Genomic DNA, 26043 nt, shown 5'->3' on the forward strand with positions numbered 1-26043 from the left:
TCTAGTGATCTCTCCTTCTCCCTTCAGTTACCTTTTTATGACTGCAACGCATTGCCTTTAAAACACACTCTTTCATATCTGCAGTTGACAGACTCCCCCCACCTCTATCCATTCCTGTGTACCTCTGACCTCTCTTTCTCTAAATCACTCATTCCACTCATCACCTCCCTATTTTCTGATCTATTTACAGGTTACTTTTTTTCTGCTACTGTCCATCCTTCCTGAACTGCAACTTAATACCTTCTCCTTCCTGAGCCACTCCTATTTTTTTACCCTCATACCTGAAGTGATATCTAATATTGACCCCAGCTTCATCCTTGTTCACCATTCACTACATTCACCTCTATTTCCATCTGTCATTCCCTTCTTACAAACTTAACCAATCACCCTTCTCATTCCTTACTCTGTATTCTCTCAACTTTGGCTGTTGAACAAAACTAAGAAGAACGTGTTAGCAATCTTGGAATGATTGCTTATAACGGGGACGTGAAATAGTTGATAGCTTCCACTACCTAGGTGACAAAGCCTGTAGTGGGGGTGGATGCTCTGAGAGCATAGCTGCTAGAATAAGAATAGCCTGGGCAAAGTTCAGAAAACACCTACCTCTGCTGGTAACAAAGGACCTCTCACTCAGAGTGAAAGGTAGACTGTATGATGCATGTGTGCGAACAGCCATGCTACATGGGCCATGACTGCTGAGGATATGCATAGGCTTGAAAGAAATGAAGCTAGTATGATCTGCTGGATGTGTAATGTCAGTGTGCATACATGACAGTGTAAGCACCCTAAGAAGAAAGTTGGACATAAGAAGCATCAAATGTGGTGTGCAAGAGAGACGACTGCATTGGTATGGTGATGTGTTACGTATGGATGAGGAGAGCTGTGTGAAGAAGTATAACACCCGAACAGTGGAAGGAACCCGTAGAAGAGGTAGACCCCAGAAGACATGGGATGAAGTGGTGAAGCATGACCTTTGAATGTTGGGCCTCACAGAGGCAATGACAAGAGACTGAGACCCTTGGAGGGTACTTTTAAATGGGCCGGACATGCAACACTGGCATTGGCCATGGCTGCAATCCCACCTTAGTTGCTGGGTCTTTTCAATCATAGTACTATATACAATCAAAATCATAAAGAATTCTCAGAGGTGGAATTTCAAAAAAATATAGTTTTGATAATTTTTGTTGAGGATTTTTATCTTTCAGAACTTTGAATTTTCTTTCTCCACATATTTCCAAGTGTTTCCTTTTTTTCATCCCTTTAATTTTAATGAGAACTTCTTTATAAAGTGTAGCTCCATTGTTTTTCGGAATTTTGGGTCTTTCCTTGAGCATTTATAGAAGGGGAAGATCTTGAATTTTCCTTCTCCACATATTTCCAAATGTTTGGTCAGTGGAATTTTCCATAGTTCCTCTTGTTGGATGTACTAATAAATGCAAAAGAATGAAAAAACAAGACTTGGAAATGCAATTATAATTTTTACTGAAGAAAGTCAAAAACAACATCTGGTTTTTCAATTAAAAACTTTGACCAATTCAAATACAAAAATTCTTTTTCTTCCCCATCCCAAAAGTCTCTAAGTATTGAATCCTAAACAAACAAGTCTGACCATACCAATACAAAAGCCCCCCCCGCCTTCTCAAATTTTTTTTCTTTCTTTTTCCTTGGTTGGAAAACTCCACTATTTTTTATATATAGAAAGGCCAAGAAATCTAACTTTAAACCACTTTTTGATAAATCTGATAACAGAAGAAAGTGCTAAAAGTGTAAATAAAAGTATATATAATCAACCAACATTCTGACTATCTTATTACTCTGAATATATATATATCATCATCATCGTTTAACGTCCGCTTCCATGCTAGCATGGGTTGGACGACTTGACTGAGGACTGGTGAAACCGGATGGCAACACCAGGCTCCAATCTAATTTGGCAGAGTTTCTACAGCTGGATGCCCTTCCTAACGCCAACCACTCAGAGAGTGTAGTGGGTGCTTTTATGTGTCACCTGCATATATATATATATATATATATATATATATATATATATATATATATATTGGGTTTGCCATTCAAACAATTGAATTGGTCTACAAATTCCCAATGCCATAGTTTAGTATCTTAACCTTTTTGATACCAACCCGGCTGAAACCGCCTCTGGCTCTGTAGTACAAATGTCTTGTTTCCAAAAGTTCTGAATAAAAATCTTCCACCAAACCTTAGTTACAATTTATGTTCCTAACACTAGCTTAATGATAACTAAGTTATTTTTCTAAATTCTTTGTTATATTTAAAATTAATTGAAAGAAACACTGAACATCCCAAAATAACCATGGTAACGAAACGGTTAACAGACTCTTATTCTGCTGGCCTCTTCAAAGAAGTATGTCTAAATGAATCTCGATATCCTTCCAAGGTCATCCTTTATCTTTCATTCTTCTGAAGTCAGTAAATTGTGGTCCCAATCAAGAACCGCATCTTTCCCCCTCCTTTCGTCGTTTATTTTTTTAAGTGGTCAGACTTAAATGGCTGCGATGCATCTTGACATTCTACACTGTCTCTGTACTTCATTCATTTCCAGTTTCATGTTCTCACTGGCTGTGTACTGAGTGGTTTTGTCTTCTGTTGAGGTGCAGAGTTTTTGATGTGGCTGTTATTCAACACGTTAGCAGTGGCCAGTGAAGCCTACCCTGCATTGGCCCTTAAATCTACTCATTGACCTTATGCTTATGCCGTGTTTTGAGACTTGTTGAGAAACCTTGTGTATGTAATGTAAAGACAGCTCCTTCATATTACACATAATGTTTTCTACAACATCCTGAAGAAGGCCAGCTTTGTTGACTTTGTTGTGTGCCATCATTCGAATAAATTGGTGAATGGCTTTCTTTTGGTTATGTATACGATCAAAGAGGCTGAGTTCAGCTACAACATTCTCATAGGATATTAACAAGACATGTGCACCACACTTGATCTGCAAAGACAAGCTCACAAGTATAGTGAGATAGATCAGTGAGATAGGTACAGATTTTGTTGATGTGTTGATTGCTTTGATGGTGAGGCTTTTGATTTGAATACGATCAAGATTTTGCCTAAGGATGTAAGCCACCATAGTCTGAAAGGAAGTGACCCTTTTGGGAAACCCAACAACTACTGTTCTCTGCTTTTGCAACTCATAATATCTGTGACCTTGTGTCAGTATTAAAGATCAACAAGTTATTAAAATTTTCAATTATAAGCTTCTAAAATCATTTAGTTTAATTCTTTATTGCTGAGTCACCACCTCATTCTAGATTGAGTTATATGTATGTCTAAGACTTATTTAATTGTAATCACCAAAATTAGAAATATTAATGTTGGCTATTCAGTTAAATTAATCCAGTTTGATCTTTATTACTTATTAGAAGGTGAATGATTGAATAAATAAACTTTTTATTGTAGATAGAGTCTTTTAATCTTATACTGCGGTCTATGTTGGAGATCCTGCCATGTATTTTGGTAAGAATGATTCACAGAAACACTTATGCATTGGCATACATTTCACCAAAATGTTTGCTTTCTCCAGTTTATATAAATTCTCTCCAGCATCAATGTCAGTGTGTCTAAAATAAATGCTTTTTTGCTTTGTTGGTGTAATAGTTCCTGCATCAACTTCTCTCTACACTCACATTGTTTAGTCGTCGTTTGAAACATTTCCATAGGTCAGCCTAGAATCATATTTATGTAGTCTGATCTGCAGAAATGTCACATTTATTTGAAATAGTATCTCATTTAATTCTGTTTTGTTTACATTTGCACATTGGGGACTTAGTTACTGCTATTTTCTGTATTTGATATAGATTAATTATTTCCATTTTATTACTAAATTGCACATTGTGTGCCGAGAACATTATAAAAAATGGAATTTAATTCACTTTATTTACACATTGTATGCAGTGTACTTCAGCTACAAGTGTGTTACTGATAAACTGAATTATGTCTTGTTTAATATAATATTCCTCCAAGCAAAATACAAACCACACCCAAGAGATTAAATCCCAGTTAATTTCTGAAGTTGTTGAGTGGAATCACTGTTAGACTGAAGCATTACTCTTACACAGTAGTGGTCAGTGGTCATTTGCACAATAAGACATCCTTATATTGTTAGCTGCTTAGTTGTTCTAACAAATTTATTTCTTAAATTAATATCAAGAATGATTTTTGTTAAAAATTTGGCTTTGCCAAAACTTGAAGAAAGTAACTTGGAGAAACCTTTGTACAAAATTTGATGACACTTTTACAGAATTTGTATGATTGCAAAAGAAAGTCTTTCTCAGAATATGCTGTAGAATTGTTACTGGTCTGCTTGAGAGAATTACTATCCAAAGATTCACATTTTCTATCCTGACATCAGCACTCTACTGTGTCTATTACAATATTTTATCAGCCATTTCAAAGCTAGTTTTCATCTAACCAAAGCTATTAAGGTACAAAAGGTGAATTACGAATGATTGCACCCCCACTGATTGGAAGACTAGTCTGTTGCAGACTAATCCATTTACAGCTAAGTGGACTAAAGCAACTTGAAATGAAGTGGTTTGTTCATGAACAAAACATACCCCTTGGTCCAGGAATCGAACCCATAATCTGGTGATTGTGAGTGCAATGCTCTAACCACTTGGCCATGCACCTTCACATAAGCCACATGGTAAACAGTACATACACAATACACCTTTGCAACAAAGAATTAATTTTCAATGAAGCTTAAAGAGATTTTTTTTCTGTGTTAATAAAGTGAATCAAGTCAGAGAACATATATTTAGCATTTTGCTTCAGCTTCTCATCTGCATTATTTCAGTTGCATTGAGTATTTAGGTTTTATATTGATTTCTATGTTCTAATTATGTTTTTCTTTAAACTACGTCCAGGATGAGACAAAATCTGGTGAAGAATTAGTTGTGTCCAAACAACCAAAAGAAGACCTTACCCGACCAGGTTCATTACAAGTCCCCAGCGAAATAGAGTATGTTTCTAAGTAAGTCCTGCTTTCTCTCTCTCTCTCTCTCTCTCTCTCTCTCTCTCTCTCAATAAATGGCATGATATTGCAAGGAGGCGTGATTAGAGGGAGCGGAGGGAGAGGGGTGGCGAAAACCTGGGTATGCATAGAGTTGGTGGTGGTGGTGGTGGGGGGGCTGCTGGGTAGCAATGATGCAGAGGAACAGGGGCTGTGAGGGCAGGATTGGGGAGTGGGGGGGGTAGGCAAAATGTATGAAGGAGGAAATGTGAGGAAGGGAAGAGATGCAGATTGGTTTGTTGGGGTAGAGTGAGGGAAAAGTTTTCTTGTTACGTGTGGGTGGAACACACAGGTCACGGGCTAGCAGATATCATTGATACAGTGAGACAGGGTCAAGAGGACAGGGTTGGGGAGTGGGGGGTGATCATAGGACCTGAAGCAGAAATGTGAGGAAGAGAAGAGACGTAGTTTGGTTTGTTGGGGTAGAGTGTGTGAGAAGTTTTCTCGTTAAGTGTGGGTGGGACACACACAGGGCTTCTAAAACTCAGTTTTGCTGACATGGGAGGGTCTTCTCAAGAACTTCATATTGCCAGACATCTTGGTCCATTGTCGTTTCCTCTGTGAGGCCTGAAAAATTCTTCTTTATCTTTGAAATGTGAAATGAAAGTTTTGTTTTGTTTTTTACAGATATTACACAGATTTTGAACATGTCGAGAAACTCAGCCACGGGGCTTTTGGTATTGTCTTTGTAGCTAAAAATAAATTTGATTCTTGTCAGTATGCTGTCAAAAGAATATGCCTTCCAAAATGGTTAGTGACATTTTTTTTTAACCTTTGGTAGCATATGTGTAAAATACATTTTATTTGTTTTCAAAAATTCAACATAAATATAAACAATAAAAATATTACAATTTCTAAATTTGTTTAGTATTTTAGGCAGTTTTTTTTAAATGTCAGTCTAAGATTCCCCAATCAATGTCTATAACAGAGATGAACTGCTTTTAGTTTGAAAGTTAATCAAAGTATAAGGTTTAAGCATAAGATTTCTTAACAATGTAATGGCTTGGTACGAAGCTGCCATTATAAACTTTAGCTTTACTAAGTTGTCAATAGTTTACATCTCCAAGGTCCAAATCGTCATCATTATTTAACATCTGCTGACATGAATTGGATGGTTTGACAGGAGTTCACCACCAAGTTCCAGTTTAATTTCGCTTGTTTCTCTGGCTAGATGCCCTTCCTAATGCCAACCACTGGGAGCTTTTAACATGGCATTGTATGAGCACTTTTACATGGCACCGACATGAGGACTTAAAAAGTCCATGGCTCTGGTACAACTTTTGCAGGACGGTCTTCTTGAATGCAGCAAGGTTCCAAGTATCTCAGTCGTTTGTTATCTGAAAGGTTCAGTGCCTTGAGGTTGTCCTTCACTACTTTGGCCTGTGTCTTCTTGGGTCTTCCACTTCCATCCACTTTGAGAGATCTGCATTTCTTTATGGAGCGGTTGGCTTCCATTTGTATCGCATGACCAAACCAGTTCAGTCCTCTCTCTCTTGCACACTGCATCTAATTCCTCTGATGCCTAACCTATCTCTCAAAGCATTATCACTCTGTTGAAATGTACACTAACATTACACATACAGCAGAGCATACTAGCCTCATTGCGCTCTAACCTTTGCATGTCCCTTGTAGAATTGCTGTTTGTATGCATGCATCACACAACTTTCCTTTCACTCAGAAAGAGAGAGAGACCTTTGGTTGCCAAGAGAGGTAAAAAAAAGCTCTTTGAATTTAGCTATTACACTCTTTGTACATCCTCCCCCATTACTAATTGTATCCCCTCAGTAGCAATCATCATCCACTACTTCTAACAGTCCTCTGGGGCATTTGCATTTTCCCAAGCATCTGCTCTTCTTATGACTCCTGTGCATCTTCCACATATGAACGCTACTTTCTCTGATAACCTCCCTATTCTTCCACTGCACCTCATGTGAAGAAATGATGAGAAATTCTGATTAGCACCACTTGACAGGTGCTTCCCCGTATAACCGAATCAATCCCATTTCCTCAGTTTTGGAGTCAGATACATGACTATCAGGACTTTCGGCCATGTAGAATGCTGACTTAGGTTCTTATATTCTGCCAACACTTTATCTTGTAATCATCATCATCATCATCATCATCATTTAGCGTCTGTTGTCCATGCTGGCATGGGTTGGACTGTTTGACCAGGGCTGGCAAGGCTGGAAGGCTGCACCAGACTCCAGTCTCATTTGCCCTTCCTAACATGCCAACCACTCTGAGAGTGTAATGGGTGCTTTTATGTGCCACCGGCAGGGGTGCCATATGAGTGACACCAGTATCTGCCACAACTGCAATTTTGCTTGGTTTGATGGGTCTTCTTCTCAAGGCCCAACACTTCTCCGCATTCGAAAGGAACTCAGCCATTTTGCTCTATTAATCTAAATATGTTTAATTCAAAAATCTTGAAGGTATTTTTTGAAGTTATTTAATTAAATATGATTATTTCTATTGATTTAAATTAAATTTCTTGAAAATCTTGATTGTTCTTCATTTCTCTTCAGTGCAAGCAGTGAAGAAAAGGTAATGAGAGAAGTGACCACACTTGCAAGTCTTGACCATGCTGGAATTGTTCGTTATTTCCAATCTTGGTTTGAATGCCCACCTGCTGGATGGCAGGAAAAGATGGATTTAGAACTGGGGAATAAGTAAGTTAATATTCATTTCAGTCTCCTTTGAATCATTTGGAATGTGTGCGTGTGTGTGTGTGTGTAAGAGAAATAAATGGAGGTATGGTTGTACCTTTTCTTTTCTTCAAGAAAGAATTACTGATGATAAAAATTATACATTCTTGAAAATTGTTAACTAAAAATAGCGATGGATTATTTTTTTCCCCTTTATTTCAGTCACTACCGTTTGAATTTTCTCATGGTTATCTGACAGTTGACTTGTGTTGGCTTATTCCTGTTACCATTCAATATTCATTTTCATCACTTATCCGAAGAAATGAAATTATATATCTTCTTTATTGCTTCCCATATCGGTGACAGACCTAATCTGTTGTTCAATTTAACACCACTATTTAGCTTTCAGCTGTCTTTAGGAAAGCCAACTCTATTGCAAGTGTTTAGATCATGTCTCTGACCTGACGGTAATTAGATATCTTGATGTGGTACTTTCTACTCTAGTAATCCATGAAGGATGGTTTCTTCCTCCTTTTCCCCATATGTTATTGCTGGTTCAATCTCCATGTCTTAGCACTTAATTATCATCTCCCAAAACCATTAGCCTAAAACCTAAGTTACTTTCAAATTTGAAATTAATTACTGAAGATTTTGAATTGATTCTGCAATTTTCAGATTCTCACCGTTATTTGTTGCTAAGATTTTATTATTAGAAGAGCTTCTTCTTATGACTTGCTTCGTTCATTTGTCGTTAGTTTCCTTACTTTGCTAATTAGTCGTAGTGTCAATCTTGAAAATATTTAAATTGGTTTGTTTGTATGTATAAAACTTTCTTCCACTTGTCTAAAATAAACCTCTGTGGTCAAGCACTCAGGTGCAAATCTAATCTACGGTCAAGCACTCAGGTGCAAATCTAATCTACGGTCAAGCACTCAGGTTCAAATCTAATCAGTGGTCAAGCACTCAGGTGCAAATCTAATCTGACATTGTAACTAATTTATAACAGCTTTTCTATTTTTTTCAAGCTTATCTAGTAAAATCTTTCTAGTCAGTAACACAGGTAATTCCGTTTTTAAGCTAATTTGAATATTTGATGGAATGCAATTGAAAATTGTTTCTGTTCAGTGAGGTGAATATTTTATGTTCTTTCCTTTCAGCGTTTGTCTTACTCCTAGTCCAGTTACACAGACCACAACTCCCTCTGGTGTTACCTCAGAAAAACCCAATAATCATATTGCTGATTGTCTTGATCGTAATCCACTGCGACCTTTCAATGATCTCGACTTTTCAAATATTTTCCCAAAGACTAATGGTGTTAGTGGTGGATTCTCAAGTTATAAAGAAAACGATGAGAGCGGTTCTTTCAGTATCTCTGACACAAATCTACAAAGTACCTCTTCCAAAAATGAAAGCAAGCAGAGCAATAGTAGCAATGAAAGCCAAAATAAAGAAATTCCTTTTCAGCAATATGAAAAATCTGATCAATCTTTGAGTATAGTATTCCAAGACTCAGGCTGTGAAGAGAAGGGACTTAGCAGTTATGACAATTCAACACAACTGCTCTTTCCTAGTGAGAAACACTTGACTGTTGATGACATTAAATCAACGAACCAAGTGGCTTGTAAAAAAGATAATAATAACTCAAAAAACAAGAAAAACAATAGTCCTAAAATGTATCTCTATATACAAATGATGTTGTGTAAGCGTGAAACATTAAAAGACTGGCTCACACAACATACAGAGAAGCGGAATCCTGAAGTTGTTTTAGATTACTTTGATCAAATTGTTGAAGCTGTGGATTATGTACATAAGAAAGGAGTTTTGCACAGAGATCTGAAAGTAAGGAAATGATTTTTTTTTTTTTTATATCCATTTTACATCTCTTTTAGTAAATGTTTTTCATCTTTTCATTAAAAAAGTGTGCAAATGCAGATCATTATACATGGAAGTTGGATCATATGTAGGTTTTGACAGTAGGGTCTCAAACTCCTGGAAGTATGCTTAACCATTCATAGCCAAAACTGTGTTGTATCTGAACTAAGATATTTGACTCTCAACAGCTTAGTTTGCCTAACTCTTAGTTATCATTGCTGGATGCATTGTCGAAAAGTACAACAACTCTCTAGAACTGATTGGTTCATTTAAGCCTGTTTTCCATGCTGGCATGGGTTGGACAATTTGACAGGGGCTGGCAAGACTAGTGGGTGGGGGACACACACGAAGTTCCATTGTCTGTTTTGGCATGGTTTCTATGGCTGGATACCCTTCTTAATGTCAACCACTTTACAGAGTGTACTGGGTGTTTTGTTATGTGGCACCATCACCGATAGGGTCACCAGGTAACTTGCATGACAAAACCCTCTCAACAGGGAAGTGGGGAGTAGTATTAAGGGTGTGTAGCTTTGTGCCAGTTGAGAGATTTAAGGTAAAGATGGGGGACAGATACAAGTGTGTCTTGCTGTAGCTACATGGATACCCCAAAGGGGAGTGAGTTAGAGAGTAAGATAAAGGGGTGGCTAAGTTTAGTTTGTTCCTTAGGAAAAACTACATGCAATTGAACAATGTTCTCTGCATATTTCTCATATTCAGCTAAACCATCTCTCACTATAATCCAGTTATGGATAGATGTTTATTGATGGTGACCTCATTTGCTATTCAATCTACTCAAAGTCCTATGGGGGTCGAAGGCTGGCAATGTGGATGGCCCTAACCTGTTTGAAGCAGAAGATTACAATTTTCATCTGTCTTCTGGGCTTCAGACTGTGCAGAATTGCAGTGGGGCTGCATAGTAATCTAGAAGGCCATGGATAGAAAGTCAGAAATTCTGTTGGCAGTGAGGAAACACAAATAGATGGTAATCATATGTGAAGATGGTGCAATTACCATATATACATGTGTGTGTGTGTGTGTGTGTATATGTATGTATATATATTTATATACACACACACACATGTATATATGTGTGTGTGTATATATACCTATCTATATATTTGGAATTTACAAGAAAACAAAAGATGAAGACGGGTGTATAAACAACAAACAGGTATATTAGTTTAATGCTTGGGAAGGTGAGAAAGTCTTTTATGTTTCGAGCCTAGGCTCTTCATCGGAAAGGAACACAAGAAAATAAACAGAGAGCGAATACAAAAATGGTTTACTGGTTAGCAATGTGTATGAATATTTTAGATGTTCCATACTTAATGTGTTTCATTTAAATGCTTCTAGGCTCCAGCATTTTGTCCATGGGAAGTCCCTTTAACCCTTTAGCATTCAGATTCCTTTGTCAAATGTATTGCTTATTTATTCACATTGTTTTGTGTTAATCATGAATTATGTTATAGCTTTGAAATTTTGATGACATGATTGTTTATTTTTATAGTGACATTGTAGGATAGGTGTGAGGGGCTGGATCTGGCCAGTTTGAACATAAAATAAGTAGAATATTTGGGGCTGAATACAGCTGGTTGAAATGTTAAAAGGTTAAGATGTAGAGTTTTAAACTCCACTGTTATGTCTCCAAACCAGGTGAAATGAATCACTTTGACAGGTGAATAAGTGAGAGAAATTGTTCTTTTACTGCTGTTTCAAATCATTGGTGCTGAATATTTAAGTCACCTGTGAAACAAATTGAAATCGCTTGTCTGAGACATGTGCATAAAATCTATGTATTGATGTGCAACAGCACTATGCAAGTAGGAAGAAAAAATTAAATTTTGAGTCGGAAGCAGCTTTGATAATGTAGACATTTTGGATTAAACAAACTTAATGTGCTTTGTTTAAACATTTTGTATAAGTTGCTTTGGTTTGAGGTCTACAGGTGCTTTTTAAAACTCTACGTCTTAAAGGGACTTTTCCTGGATGAAATATTGCAGCTGAAAAGTGTTTAAACAAAAGTTCCTGGCTTTAAACATATTACGGAAGGCCTGCTTGGAGGTTCAACCTTCCAAGTTCTTTTACAGGGTTTAGAAAAATTGAAGGACTGCCACAATAAACGTGAAAATCTGAGAGGGGAATATGTTGAGAACAATCAATGATTTTTTTTTATAATGATATAATATACTCATTTATCAATTAAAGAATTTGTTAGAAATGGCCGTAATGATTTGATACCTGTCCTTCAATTGTCACTTATTTATCCCAGAACATGACCCTCACATGGACTATATATTTAATAAATTGTACATGTCTGAATAGCTCAAGAGTGGATTATATACTCAGCCGGGTCAAATTGATTGAATACATCAGCCGAATATCATTCTGCCAGTACTCCTCTACCAAAGTTGGTACAGGTGTACCATCTAAACATTACTGTGCTTGCATTTTATTCCATCCTAACTAGGTGCCTTAACCTTATTCCACTGAGTGTCCCAGCATGGCCACAGCCTTAGGGCTAAAACATAAAAGATTCATCATCATCATCATTGTTTAACATCTGCTTTCCATGCTGGCATGGGTTGGACAGTCCAACTGTGGTCTGGCAAGCCAGGAGGCTGCACCAGGCTCCAATCTGATCTGGCAAAATTTCTACAGCTGGATACCCTTCCTGACACCAACCACTCTGAGAGAGTACTGAGTGCTTTTTATCTGCCACCGGCACAAGGGCCAGTCAGGCGGTACTGGCATTGACCACACTTGAATGGTGCTTTTTACGTGCCATTGGCATGAGATCAGTCAAGTGGCACTGGCATTGACCACGCTTGGATGGTGCTTTTTATGTGCCACCAATCAGGTGGTACTGTCATCGGCCATGACAACAACTTCACTTGACTCAACAAGTCTTCGCAAGTACAATTTATTGCCCAATGATTGAAGCGTACTCTTAAATGGGTCGGTTATGCTACACTGGCACAGGCCACGGTTATGGTTACTTGGCTTGCTGGATCTTCTCAAGCACAGCATATTTCCAAAGGTCTCGCTCACTTGTCATCGCCTCTGTTAAGCCCAACATTCAAAGGTCGTGCTTCACCACCTCATCCCAGGTCTTCCTGGGCCTACCTCTTCCACAGGTTCCCTCATCTGCTAGGGTGTGACACTTTTTCACTCAGCTATCCTCGTCCATTTTCACCACATAACCATACCAGCGCAGTTGTCTCTCTTGCACACCACATCTGATGCTTCTTAAATCCAACTTTTCTCTCAGGGCGCTTACATTCTGTCATGTATGCACACTGACATTACACATCAAGTGGAGCATACTGGCTTCATTCTTTGCAAGCATGTCGATATCCTCAGCAGTCATAGCCCATGTTTCACTGCCATGTAGCATGGCTGTTCACACACACATGCGTCATACAGTCTACCTTTTACTCTGAGCAAGAGACCCTTTGTCACCAATAGGTAGGAGCTCTCTCAACTTTGCCCAGGCTATTCTTATTCTAGCAGCTACACTCTCAGAGCATCCACCCCTGCTACTGACTAAAACATGAAAGAAACAAGGGTTAAAACATAAAAGACTATATATATATATATATATATATATATATATATAAGGAAAATAGGACAAGGTAGAAAATGCTAAAATAATTTTATCATGAACATTTTGGTACCGGTTTCAGCCTTTGCATGAAAAACAATTAAATTATGGGAAAATTAAATGAAATTTCTTTTTTAAATCCACCATTTGGAGTTGCTACATAATTTTACTTCACTAATTCTGTTTAGAAATTGATGTTTGCTGCATGAGGGAGTTTGATGCCGCTGTCCTCATCTGCATTTCCTGTTGTGAAGCTGATTCATCTGGGACACTTGGCAGTAAGAGGTCTAGTTTCGTTTTGAAGACACCTACATCCACCCCGTGTAGGTCTCTCTGACCTTCGGGAGGATATTGAAGAGTTGTGGGCCTTCAGAGCCCAGGCTGTTGCAATATTTTGTCCTATATCTTGATGACAAATTTGGAGTCTTTGGCACTATGCAGTGACGCCCTATTCTAGGATCTTCCAGATGTATATTATGGCATATCTTTCTCGCCCACGTTCTAAGGAATAAAGTCTAAATCTCTTGAGTCTTTCCCAGTAGCTTATATGTTGCATAGAGACTATCTTCTTTGTGTAGCTTCGTTGGATTGCCTCAACTTCTGAGATTAATTTGACACTGGTTGGTGACCATATCTGAGAGCAATAGTCAAAGTGGCTTAGGACAAGTGTCCTCCAGAGGACCATCATGGTTTCCCGATCTCTTGTTCTAAAAGTCCTAAGAACCCATCCGGTCAGTCGCCTGCATTTCATTGCCAACTTAGCAACATGTACGTGGAAGGATGCATCATTACTCATGTAAATACCCAGGTCTCGCACTGACTGTGTCTCTGGGATTGCAATCCTTCCAGGTCCAGTGTATTTAATGGGTATTGCATTTAGTTTTGCATGCTGATAGCACAAGGCTTAAAACTTTTCAGCATTAAACTGCATGCTATTCTTCTCAGCCCACTCATATATTTCATCCAATTCACTCACATTGCAGTTTTGTATCATCTGCATAACTTGTAATTGTGGCTCTCTGTGTGGTTGAGGACATGTCTGAGAGGACCATTATGAACAGTAGTGGTCCCAAAACAGTGCCTTGTGGAACACCGCTCACTATTTGCATCTCATTGGAGGTGGCCCCATTGGCTACTACCACCTGACTTCTTTCCTTCAGAAAATCATGCAGCCATTCTCCCAATTTCCTGACTATGCAATAATTGAATTACGAACAAGGCTTATGAGTAGCACGGCAATCTATGTTTCCGATTAACCTAGGAATAGAAAATCAAATTGAAGGCTTGATGCTATTGTGGAGTTCGTTGCACTTTAATGATCATACAGGGTGAAAAACTAGAGGTAGTCGATAGCTTCCGCTATCTGGGCGACCAAGTTAGTAGTGGGGGTGGGTGCGCTGAAAGTGTAGCTGCTAGAATAAGAATAGCCTGGGCAAAGTTTAGAGAGCTCTTACCCCTGCTGGCGACAAAGGGACTCTCACTCAGAGTAAAAGGCAGACTGTATGACGCATGCGTACGAACAACCATGCTACATGGCAGTGAAACATGGGCTGTAACTGCTGAGGACATACGTAAGCTCGCAAGGAATGAAGCCAGTATGCTCCGTTGGATGTGTAATGTCAATGTGAATACCCGTCAGAGTGTAAGTATCTTGAGAGAAAAGCTGAACATTAGAAGCATCAGTTGTGGTGTGCAAGAGAGACGATTGCGCTGGTATGGACATGTGGTGAGAATGGAGGAGGATAGCTGCGTGAAAAAGTGCCACACCCTAACAGTTGAGGGAACCCGTGGAAGAGGTAGGCCCAGGAAGACCTGGGCTGAGGTGGTGAGGCAAGACCTTCGTACATTGGGCCTCACCGAGGCGATGACTACTGACCGAGACCTTTGGAAATGGGCTGTGCGTGAGAAGACCCGGCAAGCCAAGTAAGATCGTTGCCAGTGCCCCTGGACTGGTTCTTGTGCGGGTGGCACATGAGATGCACCATTTTGAGCGTGGCCGTTGCCAGTACTGCTGGACTGGTTCCTATATATATATATATCATTATTTAATGTCCGTTGTCCATGCTGGAATGGGTCAGACAGTTTGACCGGGGCTGGCCAGCTGGAAGGCTGCACCAGACCCCAGTCTGATTTGGCAGGGTTTTCTATGGCTGGATGCCCTTCCCGATGCCAACCACTCCGAGAATGTAATGGGTGCTATTACATGGCACCGGCACAGGTGCCATTTGCGTGACACCAGGGTGTGTTTACATGCCACTGACACGGGTGCCAATTTGTGTGACACCGGTATCTGCCATGACTGATTTTGCTCAGCTTGATGGATTTTCTTTTCAAGCACGACATAGTGCCAAAGGTCTTGGTCATTGCCTCCATGAAGCCCAACGTTCCATAGTTGATTCTTTATGTGCCATCAGCACAGGTGCATTTGGCTTGATGAGTCCCCTCAAGCACAGGACATCACAAAAGGTTTCTGTCACTAGTCATTGCCTCTATGAGGCTCAAAGTTCGAAGACCATGCTTCACCACCTCGTCCCATGTCTTTACCACAGGTTCTCTCCACAATTAGAGATCGACACTTCTTTACAAAGCTGTTCTTGTCTATACACATCACATGACCATACCAGCACAGTTGTCTCTCTTACACAGCACATCTGATTCTTCTTAACTTTTCTCTGAAGATACTTTCACTCTGTCGAACATGCACACTGACATTGCACATCCAGTGAAGCATACTGGTTTTATTTCTCCGAAGCCTACACATGTCCTCGGTTGTTACAGCCCATGTTTTACTGCCATGCAGCACAGTTGTTTTCACACAGGCATCAGACAATCTATCTTTCCTCCCAGAGAGAGGTCCTTTGTTGCCAGCAGGGGTAGGAGCTCTCTGAACTTTGCCCAGCCTAATCTTATTCTCACAGCTACACTCTAGGAGCCTCCATCTCCACTACTAACCTGGTCACCTAGATACCAGAAGCTATCTACTACCTCTAGGTTACCCCACTGGCAGTTGATGGAGTCTATTTTCTGTGCATTTTCAGTGTTTATTGTACCTGTGCACCTTCCACATATAATAGTTAGTTTCCTTGTTAACCTCCCTTTGATGTTGCTGCACCTTTTATGTGTCCAAAGCTTACACTGGGTGCATCTTATGGAGTTTCTACCTACACCTTTCATACAGATTGAGTAGGGCCATCCACCTGAAGTGATATGATTTGTCTGCCTTCCTACTTACTAGACTTGGGTTTTTACCAGGTAACTTTAAGACTCTTTGATTCTAGACCCAACTTCCATACTTGGAAATGCATGTATATATAGAGAGGAAAGTTCTTATGAGACGGTGTACGAAGATTGTAAACCGTCTCAACAGAGAAACCAATAGCAGTGAGAAACCCCACCTGCTTGAGATTGAGAAACGACTGAAGCACTCCCACGAGGAGGAAAGAGCAGACAGAAGCCCAGGTGATAAAAATATAAAATCAGACCCTAAAGCCTTCTTTAGGTATGCCAAGGAGACTGCTTCTATGCATTGCAGGGTAGAGCCACTCCTCCAAAAAGATGGTTCCCTCAAGGAAAACCCAACGAGGATAAGGGAAACACTGAATGAACCGTTCAAAAGTGTCTTCATCCCACCTCTGTGGCACATGCAAGTTGGCAAACCTGTGGAATTCTTTAACGCTACAGAAGCTGAATGGGAGGCAGTAACAATTGATTACATCAACATTGAAGAAAAGGATGTAATGCTAGCAGTAGATGATGTAGATGCCATCCCGGCTGCTGGCCATGATGGATTCCCAGCAATCCTCCTCAAGACATGAAAATAAATCCTTGCAAAACCATTGCAGCTACTGGACAAACTAAAGGTGTGTGTGTGGGGGGGGGGGGGAATAATATGCCCTGTCTATAAAGGAGAAAGCAGAGCAGATGCTAAAACCTGTTTCTCTCACCTCACACATCAGCAAAGTCATGGAATGAATAATCCGAGGGAAATAAATTGCATTCCTTGAAGAGAACGACTGACATCCAGCATGGTTTTCGACCAGGTAGAAGCTGTCTGGCACAGCTCTTGCAGCATTACGATTGGGTGCTAAAGCAGCTGCTCAACAACTCAAATGTGGACGTAATGTATCTTGACTTTGCAAAAACCTTTGACAAAGTCAATCATTTTATTTGTCACAAGCTGTGAAGTGTTGGCATAGCTGGAAAACTTGGAGAATGGTTACAGGGTTTTCTAAAAGAGAGAAGTCAGGTAGTGGTTGTCAATGCGGCCACCTCTGAGGAAGCACAAATAATGAGTGGGGTTCCACAGGACACTGTCCTGGAGCTGCTACTAATCATAGTGGCCCTCTCTGATATGCCCTCCCCTGCTCGAGTAGCTACCCTTGATAGCTGTTCTGATGATGCCAAAGTCTCTCAGAGGATACAGAACTCTGGAGACATTGTGCATCTGCAATGTGAAGTGGACACAATATACAGGTGGGCTGAGGAAAATAACATGCAGTTTAATGCTGGAAAATTCTAAGCTCTGCACTACCAATACAAGAAGTTCAAGGAAAATCAGACTGGATACTGGCCCCAAGGGGGATTCCAATTCTCGAACCAAAATCAACATGTGTTCTGGGCATCACTTTAGTGATCGGGTCTCACTTTAGTTACCAGGTCTTCTCAATCACAGCATATCTCCAAAAGTCTTGGCCTCCTGTCATTGCCTCTATGAGGCCCAATGTTTGAAGGTCATGCTTCACCACCTCATCCCATGTCTTCCTGGGTCTACCTCTTCCACAGGTTCTTTTTACAGTTAGGGTGTGACACTTCCTCGCACAGCTCTCCTCATCCATACGTAACACATGACCATACCAGTGTAGTCGTGTCTCTTGCACACCACATCTGATGCTTCTTATGTCCAATTTTCCTCTCAGGGTGCTCACACTGTCGTGAATGCACACTGACATTACCCATCCAGCAGAGAATACTAGCTTCATTTCTTTCAAGCCTACGCATGTCCTCAGCAGTCACAGCCCATGTTTCACTGCCATGTAGTATGGCTGTTCGCACACATGCGTCATACAGTCTACCTTTCATCCTGAGCGAGAGGCCCTTAGTTGCCAGTAGAGGTAAGAGCTCCCTGAACTTTGCCCAGGCTATTCTTATTCCAGCCGCTACACACTCAGAGCAATCACCCCTTGGTCACCTACGTAATGGAAGCTATCAACTACTTCTAGTTTCTTCCCCTGGCATGTGACCCTGGTGTTGGTGGGCTTACATTCCAGTAACTTAGTGGTTCAGCAAAAGGTAACAATAGAATAAGTACCAGGCTTTAAAACCTAGTCCTGGGCTTGATTCAGTCAACTAAAAATTCTTGTAGGTACTGCCCCAGCATGGCCATAGTCCAATGACTGAAACAAGTAAAAAAATGATATTTAAAATGTATGATTACTTTTCATTGTTCCGTCAGTGTTTTTCTACTGTTTTACAATTGGATTTATATTTTTCATTTTTCGTTTTGGCAGCCTTCAAATATTTTATTTTCTAAGGATGGTTTAATAAAAGTTGGGGATTTTGGATTGGCAACAGCCATGACCAACTTTTTAGAGTCAGAAGCAAAAGTAACAGATAACATGAAAGAAACAACAGACACTGATGAATATGTAAATGTATCCTATAAACGCCATACTGGTGGTGTGGGCACGCAAATATATATGAGTCCTGAGTTGGTAAGTTTTCTCTTTTCTTTATATCAAATAGGAATGATTTTTTATCAATCAAGTTCTGCAATTTCTCAAACTAAATTTATAATTTCAATTTCCTTTGAAGTTCTAAGAACAATTTTATCTGTAAATAAACTTCTTAAGAACTAAAAGCATAAAGATAACACCTCTGAAAAGCAATTGCTGATGGTTATGAAATCTCGTAAAGTATTTATCATTAGTGTCAGGTGTTCAAGAAATGCAATTAAAATTTCAGTAGCAGTAAATCATTTTAATTATAATACTCTTTTGGTTAAGAGTTTGGAAAGCATTGTAGTTTTCTTAAAAGTTCTTCAACTAATTCATTTCCATACACAACAGCAATTATTGCAATAAATTACATATTTGTCTGTTCTTTTATGACAAATGTCCTTTCTCTTTCTTTTAGGGAATTTTTGTCTCTGTTTTGATTTGTAGTTTATTGATGGTTTATCTAGTATTGTGAAGGCACGTGGCTCAGTGTTTAGAGTGCCAGGCTCACAATCATGAGGTAGTGAGTTTGATTCTCAGACCGGGCTGTGTGTTGTGTTCTTGAGCAAGACACTTTATTTCATATTGCCAAGTTGTATCAGGTTTTGTCTTTCCCTTGGATAACATTGGTGATGTGGAGAAGGGAGGCTGGAGTGCATGGGTGACCGCTGCTCTTCCATAAACAACCGTGCCCAGACTTGTGCCGTGGAGGGGAACTTTCTAGGGGGTCTTTATCCTTTTATCTAGTATTAAAAATTCTGTAAAAAGAAAATAGGTTTAATCCTTTAGCGTTCAGATGACCTTGTCGAATGTAACGTTTATTTATTTGCATTGTTTTCAAATAATCATGGATTATCTCATAGCTTCAAGATTTTCATGTTTGCTTATTTTTAGAATTTTAGGCTAGGTGTAAGAGGCTGGATCTGACCAGTTTGAACCTATAACAGGTAAAATATTTGGACTCGACAGGGCAGGTTTCAGTGCTAAAGGGTTAAGGGAGTCAATCCAATTTTTCACAGACAAGAGAATCTTTAGTTTCAAATAAATGAGTCAATTCTTGTATTTTCTTATCTGTGTATTTTCTCCTCAGTGGAGGAAGAACTGTGTATTTTCTTATTTAAAAAAATTTTCACATCTCTGTATTTTCTTATTTTATAAAATTCTTTATAGATTAACGGAAAGGATTACAATGAAAAAGTTGACATTTTTGCTTTAGGAATGATTCTTTTTGAATTATTTTACCCTTTTGATACGGAATCTGAACGTAGGAAAAAACTTCAAGATGTAAAAAAGCGACGGTATCCTGATGATTTTCATACATATAGTCCTGAATCTTATCAAGAGGAGACAGTAAGTAATTTATTTTGTAATTTATGAAGGATTTTTTTTTTTAATATAAAAACAAAATTTTGTCTATTTGAAGTTAACCCTTTTTCGAAATCATAGAGATCAATAGAAAGTACATCAATACTTAAAAAGATGTGATATCAATAACCTTAAGTAGATAAGAGCTAATCTGGATTGGACATTAAGACTGGCAGGTGATGTCCTCCACTCTCAACCCCCCCCCCCCAAAAAAAAAACAAATATGGTTTGTACTTATCGTATACATTGTGTAGCGTAAATGGTTGAACAAACAATATATTATAAACTTCCCTGAATTATAGATGTTGTATTATCACCTGGTTCATAAATTCAAATTCTTTTACTTGTCCAAGGTTTGACCAATTGGTCAAGGGGTTAGTTATGACACATATAACTGCTGGATGACCTGAAGGAAAGCAATACAAGAACTGTGTATATAGGTCGAATACATTATTCATCTTCTGCAAATACTGTAATAAACCAAACAAAATATCATATGATGTTAAAAATTATAAAATTATTAATTCTATCAAAATATCTTAAAATGTTTTGTTTTTCCTTTTATTTTTTTCAGTGTGACTTGCTCAACATTCTGCTTTCACCTGACCCAGCCGAACGGCCAAGTGCTGAGCAGGTCCTCAACAGTAGTCTTATGATAGATTTTGTTTATAGCAAAATCCCTCGAAGGTTCCGAACACGAACACTGTCAAATAGCAGCAAAGAAAAGCAAAGTTGAAAAATGCTTGCTTATGAATTATTAATATTTGTCATGCCTTTCATTTTTAATCTTTAAGAACTTAAAAAATTTTTTTTTATTTCAATGGGTCCAGAACAGTCAAAACTTTCTTTTAAAACTCTTTACAAATGTAATTAAAAAGTTGTATATACATTTTTGTTATAAATCACCCATTCACTTCGAGGAGAATAGAAAATAAATCTATATTAGTGGTAAAGTGTAAATGTTACTGTTTTATGTTTTTTTTACTCCTGTGGACCAAAAGATTTGGGGATTTTATTTCCAAACATTTGTGATTATTTGTATATGTTTTGTCAGTTTGTATTTACCAAAACAGAATGTTCAGAAATCTTCAACATAAGGAAAATTCCATTTTTGTAAATGTCGAATTTAAAAAAAAGAATCTTTTGCTGCCACTCTTAAACAGAAAATTTTGTGAAATTATTTTAGGCATTTTTAGTGTTATTGGTTTAGTGATGGTTGGTAATCCCCACATAAACACTTTTTTGTTAAGATATCATTCTCTGTCAGAGATGAACTATTTCTTGCATCAAGTTCTCAAAGTATATCTAAGTTCTCTTTCAGTTGATTTTGGTTAATTAGCACCAGTGCTGGTTGCTGAATAAGCATGGGGCTGGGTCTTCTCATTAACTATTGTGTTATCATCATCATATTCATCATTATTATTATTATTATTTGTAGGGTGGTGAGCTGGTAGAATCGTTAGAATGCCGGGCGAAATGCTTAGCAGTATTTTGCCCGTCGCTATGTTCTGAGTTCAAAATTCCACTGAGGTCAACTTTACCTTTCATCCTTTCAGGGTCGATAAATTAAGTACCAGTGAAACACTGGGGTTGATATAATCGATTATTCCCCATCCTACAAATCTGAGGCCTTGTACCTCCAGTAGAAAGGATTATTATTATTATTATTTAAAAAAAAAAGTTTTATCTATTCAAAACTCTTCCAAGTATTTAAAAAAATTCCATCTATGGATTATTCCTGTAAAAGTTAGAACATGATTCACTCATGAACTTTCTGATACAGTCTTCAACTATTCCAAGATGCTGTTGGGACCGGCATTCATTCTCCAAGGTCTAATATAAAAAAAACAAGACAAAAGTTTGAGTCAGTTCAGTCTAGTTTCTTCTTCCGGCCAACTCAAAAGGTTTTCAGTTGAATACTTTAATATTAAAGCTAGAGATTCAAATTCCATTGATACAGTTGCAAATGCAGCAACGTTGAACTCGAACCGGTGATTGTGTTACATTGAGGCACTGTGACTCTCCCCAGGCACAGCAAAAGCTAAAGAAATTGCCTTGGAGTTGTTTCTCGTGGTTATTCTGCTTCCATTTTGATCCATGACGAAGAAAGCTAAATCATTTCAATTGGATCTTTAGTCTGGTTGAAAGAGACTCCCTCCACTTTTGTTTGAAAGTGGCTTTAGGCCCCCCCCCCCCCTTTTTTTTTTCATTTGAGAACTTGAACCCATGTAAAGAACGAAAACTAAACCTGCAAATATATATTTTGATGTTGAACAGGATTCTTCAGTGCATCTAGTCAAGTTTTGATTCATTGTTCTTAGTTGAAGCGTTGCTGTGGTTGATTTAATCCACTGAAATAAGTACATGACCGATAATAAGCTGGCACCAGTGCTTGGCATTGGTTTTGTGTCTAGTCAGAGAAAATTAATATTAAACTTGTAACTAACAGTTTGGGAAATCTGGTTAAAAAGGTGTTTAATATGAAAGTTTTCAATTGAATTTTTAAAAATACATTTAAATTTTAAGTAAAAAATATTTGATGCTAAATATTTGATTACATTTTATACTGAACAGTCATTTCCCCCTCCATACAATACCCAGGTAGATGTATGATTAAAAAGCTTGCTTCCCAACCATGTGGTTTGGAGTTCATGCCCACTTTGCAGTGCTTTGAGCAATTGGGTTCTGTTATAGTCCTGGACTGACCAAAATCCCCGTGAGTGGAATTGGTAGATGGAAACTGAAAGAAGCCCATCATGTGAAGAGTGTATGTTTGTACTCTTGTCTCGACATTTTGTGATCGTTGTGAGTGATCATCGTCATACAAGGAATTAACCTTTTTTCAAGATTTGCACTAAAAACACCCCTGCCATATCCAGCCAATTCTAAATTACAACTGTCTCTTTGTACATTCTAGATTGTCTAACCACATCTTTATACATTATACTCAACCTCCATCCTATAATTTAACTAATTGAAGTTCCACCAGTTCTAAATTTACTCTATTATGTCCCTTCACACCTTTCTTTCAACTAAAGATTGTAACCCTGAACAACTATGTCAATGAGGAAGCCTCAGTGGAGTTGCATGACTTGCTAGAAATAGCAGCCAAATTATCTCAGCCCACATCCTACCATCTCAAAAAAGAAACATTGAAATAATGTATTCCCAGATACTTTATTTCTGAAAACAAGATGTGGTGGTCACAGATGGAACGCCTTTGATTAAAGGTTGTCTGTTCAGTCAGGTTTTTTTCATTTTAATAGTTGGACATTTCTGTGAATTTAGTAATAATTACCTTTTTTTTTTCTTTTCTTATTTGTTTCCCCCATCTTAATGTGATTTTACAATTCATTTCATAAATTTGATGTGAGATGTAAATTTTCTCTATTTTTCTGTTTAATGAGATCAGTATGTGAAACCCTTGTTTTGTTGAGCATAAAAAAACTGTTAATATAAAAAGTTTTGTCATTTTTTCTCTAATTCTAGTTTTGTACAAAGGTTGCTATGCAAGAGTTTATAAATCACAGTTGGAATGTAAGTCTATTTTGATTCATGTCATAATGCAGGATTTAAACTTGTAATCTTCCAATAATTATCTGAATCCTGATAAGTAATAATTCTTGAGGCTTCAAGAATTATTACTGATAGGAAGAAAATGACAAAGGGGAAAACTTGGATTTGCAATTTCTAAGGATTCTTTGTTTGAACATTACCAGATGTGAACAGTTGTTAAGAATTGATATTTTAATAATTAATTTTTTTTTTTACGTAAAACATACTCCTTACTCTTAGAGAAGCTGAAAAAGACTAAGAAATAATTTTTAGCTATAAATCAAGAATTTAGATGTTATAGGTTTTTAAAATTTTATAGTAGTTTAGGTGTTAATGACTGTTACTTATTTTGTCGATGCTGGTCAAATTTTTATTTACCATGTCATTGAATGCTGCTCAACCAATTAATACCAACTTTTCCAGTAAAGATAATAACAAATCTTAAAACTCCTTTACAATACTTATCAACAGAAAATATATTTCTCATTAAAAAGTAGTTTCTAGTTTGTAACTTCACTTATATCGATTTAATGTTAATTATCAAATTAGTTATACGTATAGAATGCAGATGTGGCTGTATGGTTAGAAGCTGGGCTGCTCAATGCCTTGCAAGCAGAGTCGGTAGATGGGAACTGGAAGAAATTTGTTGTATATACATGTGTGTGTGTCCCTTACCACCACTTGGCAATCAGTGTTGGTGCAGTTATGTCCTTTTAACCTAGCAGTTCAGCAAAAGTGATTGATAGAATAAGTATCAGGCTTTAAAAAAAAAATAAGTGCTGGGGTCAGTTCAGTTGACTAAAATTCTTCAAGATGGTGCTCCAGCATGGCCACAGTCAAATGACTGAAACAAGTAAAAGATAAAAGATATGTAATTTAATTGGTTAACATCTTGCCAAAATTGGTTTTGCTTATTATTCCATTTGGGCCAGTCAAACAGCCTGGGGTTCATCCAGTTAATCATCCTGTTTCTGTAAGTCTGCAATTGTGTCTCGCATGTTAGACATTCTACATCCATCCATCTTTTCTGCCTAGGAAGATCATGGGGTAGAGTCTTATGTCCCCCATACAATCCTGCCAGAAACCACTGTTTCCCACTGTGATTAATGTGACTGAATATCATTGACCATCTCGTTTTTTGGTCTTTTTCCTGTTGGCTTCGCTTGAAGAATCCGTCGTGTTTCTTTCCTGTGATATTGTAGCATTTTGTTTGTAATACTGGAGCTTTGACCTCTTTTCAATGTGGAGAAGTAACAGCTTGACTTGGAGAGACCCCTTCGTCTCCAAGCTATGCATCCAATTGAGGTCTGTCAGAGGAACCCCGTTTCTGCTGCTTCTGTTCAGGATTGTACTCCTTTGACATTTATAACCATGGAAACTGAATTGAAGATGAGTTTGGCTTTTTTTTTTAACTATTTAAATTTCTTGACAAATTTAGGTCTTTTCACCAGTTAAATATCCTTAGCTTTCAAAGCTAATATAGCTGCAACACTTTACATTTTCCACCTTGAAAAACTTTGGCCATTAACACAAATGTAACATTGAATGTAACATTGACCAAAAATGATCATCTCAAGTGCTTGCACTGGTGAGACACGTCTGCATATTACTCTCACATTATGGAATCATCATAAATTTTAATTCTCCATAATTGTTCACATTTGCTTTGATGAATCAAGTCTTTACTGTTTTTATCAAATGCATTTTATAACCAATTTATTACATAAAATCTTTGTATCAGAAACATATCTAATTCAATATAGATTGCTATTTTCACTTTCTGTCTCCACTTGGATCCTCATTTCTCAATTTTATTTTTATGAGTGTAAAAGAGAATAAAATAATTTCACTAAGTTTGAAAAATGGCCTTCTTGCAGAGCATTGTGGAATACACCCTTCAAGATCTGATCTCTTATTTTCAATAAAATGGCACTTTTTATGTTAGCAAAAAGCAAGATATTTCCCATACTGATTTCAACCTTTTGACTTCTATTGTTGGATGAAATTGTTTTGAAATAAAGAGAAAAAGTAAACTGCATACACTAAACACCTTTTACTTCAAATTCTAATTAAAAAAAAAAAAAGCAAAACTTTTTGTTCTCATTCCTAAAAACGTCTGTTATATATATAACTTGTGTTAAAATATAATGTGGCAGCAGCTAATACAGAATATCTACTTCATGAATTTGTATTATTTTTGTATGTAGATATTATGTAAATAAACTTTTTCTTAATAAACTA

General features: G+C 37.8%; 1 protein-coding gene across 2 annotated transcripts in view; it reads left to right on the forward strand.

Moving 5' to 3' along the window:
• Positions 1-26043, forward strand: part of LOC106870753 (eukaryotic translation initiation factor 2-alpha kinase 3) — a 57172-nt gene extending 31129 nt beyond the window's left edge. The window contains exons 12-19 of one of the 2 annotated variants that reach the window (XM_014916948.3): positions 3439-3495; positions 4905-5011; positions 5678-5800; positions 7576-7719; positions 8853-9534; positions 18676-18879; positions 20053-20232; positions 20822-26043. In XM_014916948.3, the coding sequence (XP_014772434.1) occupies positions 3439-3495; positions 4905-5011; positions 5678-5800; positions 7576-7719; positions 8853-9534; positions 18676-18879; positions 20053-20232; positions 20822-20983 (1659 nt within the window). In that variant the 3' untranslated portion in view covers positions 20984-26043. The remainder of the gene's footprint in view (positions 1-3438; positions 3496-4904; positions 5012-5677; positions 5801-7575; positions 7720-8852; positions 9535-18675; positions 18880-20052; positions 20233-20821) is intronic. The other variant, XM_014916949.3, reaches the window with a different exon arrangement.

The sequence above is a fragment of the Octopus bimaculoides genome, chromosome 2 (assembly GCF_046866305.1).
Source record: "Octopus bimaculoides isolate indiv1 chromosome 2, ASM4686630v1, whole genome shotgun sequence".
Classification (NCBI taxonomy): Eukaryota; Metazoa; Mollusca; class Cephalopoda; order Octopoda; family Octopodidae; genus Octopus; species Octopus bimaculoides.